The 5,200-nt window shown below is 37.2% G+C and overlaps 1 protein-coding gene across 2 annotated transcripts in view; it reads left to right on the top strand.

Annotated features, from left to right (window-relative positions):
• STK31 (serine/threonine kinase 31) overlaps positions 1 to 5,200 on the top strand; it is a 117,488-nt gene that overhangs the window by 73,634 nt on the left and 38,654 nt on the right. For both annotated transcript variants that reach the window (XM_006832210.1, XM_006832209.1), the window contains exons 12-13: positions 1,951 to 2,130; positions 4,348 to 4,464. In XM_006832210.1, coding sequence (XP_006832273.1) covers positions 1,951 to 2,130; positions 4,348 to 4,464 — 297 coding nt within the window. The remainder of the gene's footprint in view (positions 1 to 1,950; positions 2,131 to 4,347; positions 4,465 to 5,200) is intronic.

Here is a 5,200-nt window from a genome sequence, read left to right as displayed (position 1 = left end):
GCTCTGATCCTTTCCCTGCTTGATCCCACACAAAATGGTGGCTCCTGGAGCAGCTGAGCGTCCAGAACCAGGAAGCAGTGGATTTCTAGCTTCTGCCACAAACTCCCCAGCTGTAAGTCTTCCAACCTTCTAAATAGTCCTTTATATGTGGTTCAGAGTACTGGGACCATCCCCTGAGCCTTCTTGGTCCTGTATTCAGTATTGTTCCTGGCAGAGCTTGTCACTGCACTTTCACCCGATCCACCATCTTTTTCTGTCTCCAGTATCTTCTCGTTTTGATGAGAATATTGTTACACTTATTTTGAGTTCTTTCATTTGGGCCACTGAATTTGTTTTTTTCTTATAAAATGGCTTAGTTACTTTTCTTTTAGAATGTTTGTGTTACTTACAAATTTTGTCCTTCCATCTTTCCCCAGGATCTCATATTCCCTTAGGACTAAAATTTACCTCGGTTCTGAGATGATTGGTGTAGGGGCAAGTGTGGACCACAGCTTGGACTACTTAGATGAGCTTGAGGAAAAGAATGGGGTGTTTTTCATAGTGGAGAGAGTCTTGTGTTGCATTTTGTGCTTGACTATTTTCTGTTTGCCTTTCTCCCAGATCACCTTACTCTTTACAAATTTCCGTGTCCCTCTACCTCAGTCACTACTCTTTTCTTGGGGTACCACCCTTGAGTGTAAATGCCTACCAGATATCATCTCCAGAAGAAAAGAAAAGATAATGCTCAGGGCTGGCTAGTTCTTCTGTACTAGTTAGTAATTTTGCCTCATTTATGCTGTGCTAAGCTTGTATAGGCGCTGTGGGTTAATGTGCCAGACTGCAAAGCCATTTGAACTGCACGGTCGGTGGTTCAGTCTCACCAGCTGCTCCTCGGAAACCTTATGTAGGGTCGCTATGGGTTGGAACTGACTTGATGGCACTTAACAACAACAAAGCTTATATAGGAGTCCTGGTATGGTGTTATGGGATAATGTGCTGGACTGCAAAATCAGTTTGAACTGCAAGGTTGGTGATTCAAGCTCACTAGCCTGTCCTTGGAAACCTTATATAGGGTCACTGTGGGTTGGAACTGACTTAATGGCACTTGATGACAACCTCCTGGTGTTGGCTGGTGCAGGTTATCTTTTCCCACATGCTAGCTGTACTGTGGTATAGGACTTTTCCAACCATCCTGTTTTCATAAAGGTTTATTGTAATATTTTAAATAAAAATTTTGAATTTTATTGTGTTTACCCCTCATCTCTGTAGCATTTGTAGGCCTTATTTTAAAGAGAACAGCAAGCTCAACTGGCTTTGTAACCTGTCTTTTCCAGTCTTTTTAAAAAAATGTTTTAAGTATATATATTTATATATGTTTAATACTTTTTCTTAATTGGAATGATATATTTTGAGGTATAGTTTATTTTTTTAAGCAATAAGTGTTGGAAACTTCCATGCCAGGATAACCTGTAGTGATTCTTAAAGTCAGGGGAAAGAAGATAATTTCTGCTTAAACATTTGACAATATAAAACTTTCTATTTGTAACATTAATCCCTTTAACATATTTACTTTATTTGTAAACTCCAAATAAAGTTCCTTCCAGGTAGTTTTTTGTTGTTTTAATCTTTAATGATTCTAAGTATTATATAGGAGCTCTGGTGGCGTAGTGGTTACAAATTGGGCTGATAACCTCAGGGTTATCAGTTCGAAACTACCAGCTGTTCCGCAGGAGAAAGATGAGGCTTTCTGCTCCTGTAAAGATTGACAGCCTCGGAAACCCTGTACAGGGTCACTATGAGCCAGAACCGACTCCACGGCACATAACAACAACAACAAGTATTGTTTATACTGTTCTTAACAATGGGGACTCCACATACTGCTTTATGTGTCTTGTATCCTAACACAATGCTTGAATTCCATTATAACCAGTTTATAAACACTTTAATAAACTTGAGTGTATTCTTTGGCAGGATTTGTCAACCTCCCTAGAAGCTGTGTATGGACAGGCTAAAGAAGGGCAGTACTCTGAAGAAATACTTACGAAATTCTATGCATGGAAGAGTGGAAAAAGAGACGAGATCACCAGTGTTAGAAATGAAACACAGGCTTCTCTGCAACACCTTGTACAGTGGTTCCATAGCACCTTAAAGGTAATATGGTCTTCCAGAGATGTGTGTACTACAAACCAGGGGCTGTGCTTCTTTTTGATTTTCCAAATGTCATTCTTTAGCACCATATACATTTTTTTAAGACTTAGCTATTTTAAAGATCTAGTAAGGAGCTCTGGTAGCGTACTGATTACGAGTTAGTCTGCTAACCTCAAGGCCAGCAGTTCTAAACTACCGGTGGTTCTTCAGGAGACAGATGAGGCTTTCTGCTCCCATAAAGATTTATAACCTTGGAAACCCTATACAGAGTTGGAACTGACTCCACAGCACATACCCACCACCAATATGGTGCAGTAGATAAGCACTGCAGGGTTAACTGCAAAATTAGCAGTTCAAACCAATTAACCGCTCCCCAGAAACCCTATACAAGGTCACTATGGGACAGAATCGATTTAATGGCACTTAACAACCACCCTAAAGATCTTAGAGCTATCTAGAATAAATGGGGAACATTAATTACAGTTGATGATGATGTTAAGTGCTACGAAGCCAGTTATGACTCATGGTGACCTTGTACACAACTGAATGAAACATTGATTGGTCTTGTGCCTTCCTCACATTTGTTGTAAAGCCTGAGCCCATTACTGCTGCCGCAGTGTCAATTCATTTAATTGGGTGTGGAGTCTTCCTCCTTTTTGCTGATCCTCTACTTTGCCAAGAATAATGTCCTTCTCCAGGAACTGGTCTCTTTAATCCTGATAAAATGTCTTAAGAGAAATGAAATCTTACCATCCTTGATTCTAAGGAGAATTCTGGCTGTACTTCCAATACAAATTTGTTTGTTCTTTTGGGCAGTGTATGGTACTTTATTCTTTTCTAACACCATAACTCAAATGCATCAGTTCTTTTACAGTGTTTCTTATTCATGGTCTAACTTTCACATGCATATGAGACTATTGAAAATACCTTGGCTTGGGTCAGGCGCACTTTAGCCTTCAATTTGATGTCTTTGCTCTCGGACACTTTAAAGAGGTCTTGTGCAGCAGATTTGCCCAGTGTAATATGGCGTTAGGTTTCTTGGGTGATGGTGAGTGGTGGTTGATAATAGATACTTAAAAAGATCTCATATATGCCATTCTTTTGATTCTTATTTATAATCAATAAAGATACCAGGTAATTTTTATGGTTTTGTATAATACATTCAGAACTATAATTTAGTTTTGGCATAATTTTGTTACTGATTCTGTGCTGTTAATACCTGCTTTATAATTGGTTCAGCAAGGGCAAGAACAACCAGGGTGATATCTTACCTATCTTATCTGTGGAATTACTTACATACATATACACATTACTAGGATTCTTTTTTTGGGGAAAATAAATCTTTAATTCTCAGCTATTTGCAGCATTTTTAGTTTTGGTACTTTATTGTTGATAAATTAATGTAGCTAAGTTATTTCTTTGCCTCTTTCTTGTTAATGATTCTGAATGTTCTTCTGTCAGGTTAATTATCAAGTTCTGGCTACTTTTCCTTTCTGTTTCCACAGCATTGTCTGTCATCCAAATCTCCATAATTATAACAGTGAATCTCTGAGTTCAGTGTGACTGCTTGTGACCCTTATGCTGTATAGTTTATACGATAGGGCTTTAAAAAGATGTGGAAAAATGCATGATCTTTTAATTTCATTTTTCCAGTAACTTTTTGAAGCCTTTGTGTATTTTGGGTCTCTGATTTTATTCTATTTAACACCTTATTATAAAGATTATTTCCTGATAAACATATCTTTGTTTTCCTAATGAGATGAGAACAATTATTTAATTGATACAAGTAGGTCATTAGCAGGTGTCAGATGTAATCATATTCCTTCTTTGTATAAGTAATTATAGATTTAAATGTGTTACCTTAGTATTCAAAGGTATTTACCAGCTTTTAGCCAGACTGCTGCTTTTACTCTTCTCAAAAATCATCTTCTTGCTCTTGTCCCTGCTTTTCTTCATGCTTTTGCTCTGAACTGTCTTCTCTCCACTTTGAATCACAAATTACTTAAAAAACTGTGAGTCGTCTTTAGGTGTGTGAAGTCTCTCTTCACACGTCCACAGATACCTATGTTTTATAAGCGTAGATACTTTGTTTTGTGTGTCCTTGCTTTACCACTGTACCTAGTACACAGGCTAATGCTTTACTTCCAGCTCTAAAGATACAGTGAATGCTAATTGTATTAATGATATGTGATACATAATATTTTTATATTTGCAACTGAGGTTTTTGATCTAACTGTGGAGGGATCAGTGACTGCTGAAGACACAATTGATAATGTTGATGAAATCCTAGAGAAGACTGAGTCAAGTGTCTGCAAAGAGCTGGAAATGTCTCTGATTGTGAGTATTGACATTTCGTTAATGCTTCCTTTGAAGCAGTATGCTTTCTCTTGCTAGTTAGAAAGTGTCAACCAATGATAGAATTTTCTTGATAATTAGAAAGTAGTGGCTGGCCTTCCCTTTCTTCTTGTAGACCTGTTTGGAGTAGACTTATTTCAAATAATCTTATATAGGAAAATCTTAATCTTCTACAGGGTGGCATTTTTATTTTAATGGGACATTTCACAGTTAAAATATTTGATGTATAATTTTAGGAAAATCATTTTTAAGTGGACCAGACTTCTTGTTTTTTGATTCTTGAGTCCATCATACCCATGAACTAAAAGAAAAGACTCCTTAAAGCTTGTGAAAATTGGCCTTTAACAGCACTGAAAGTGGACTAACTTAGTAATCACCTTTCTCTAATATGTGTAGTCTACATTGCTATGTCAATCTCACAGTGAGTGTAACTCCTCAGAAGAGCTCATTGGTGCTCTTTGCCACTTAGTCAGCCTGCTTTTCAAGTCTGAGAGATTATATTTTTCATTTGACCTATTCTTACATTTTGCAGTTTCATTACTGTGTTACCCTTTTTTGTCAGGTATTCCTGATAATAGATTGTTTAGTCACACTTGATTTTAGAAGTAGTTGTTATAGATGAGTCCTAAAATTAATTTTGTGCTGACATTGTATATATTAATTACTACATTAAATATGTATATATGTGTATATGGTGGTGGCTGTGTGCCATGGAGTC

Source organism: Chrysochloris asiatica, unplaced genomic scaffold (assembly GCF_000296735.1).
Source record: "Chrysochloris asiatica unplaced genomic scaffold, ChrAsi1.0 scaffold00006, whole genome shotgun sequence".
NCBI lineage: Eukaryota > Metazoa > Chordata > Mammalia > Afrosoricida > Chrysochloridae > Chrysochloris > Chrysochloris asiatica.
The sequence above is the reverse complement of the archived record's forward strand: the minus strand, read 5'-3'. Positions and strand labels throughout refer to the sequence as shown.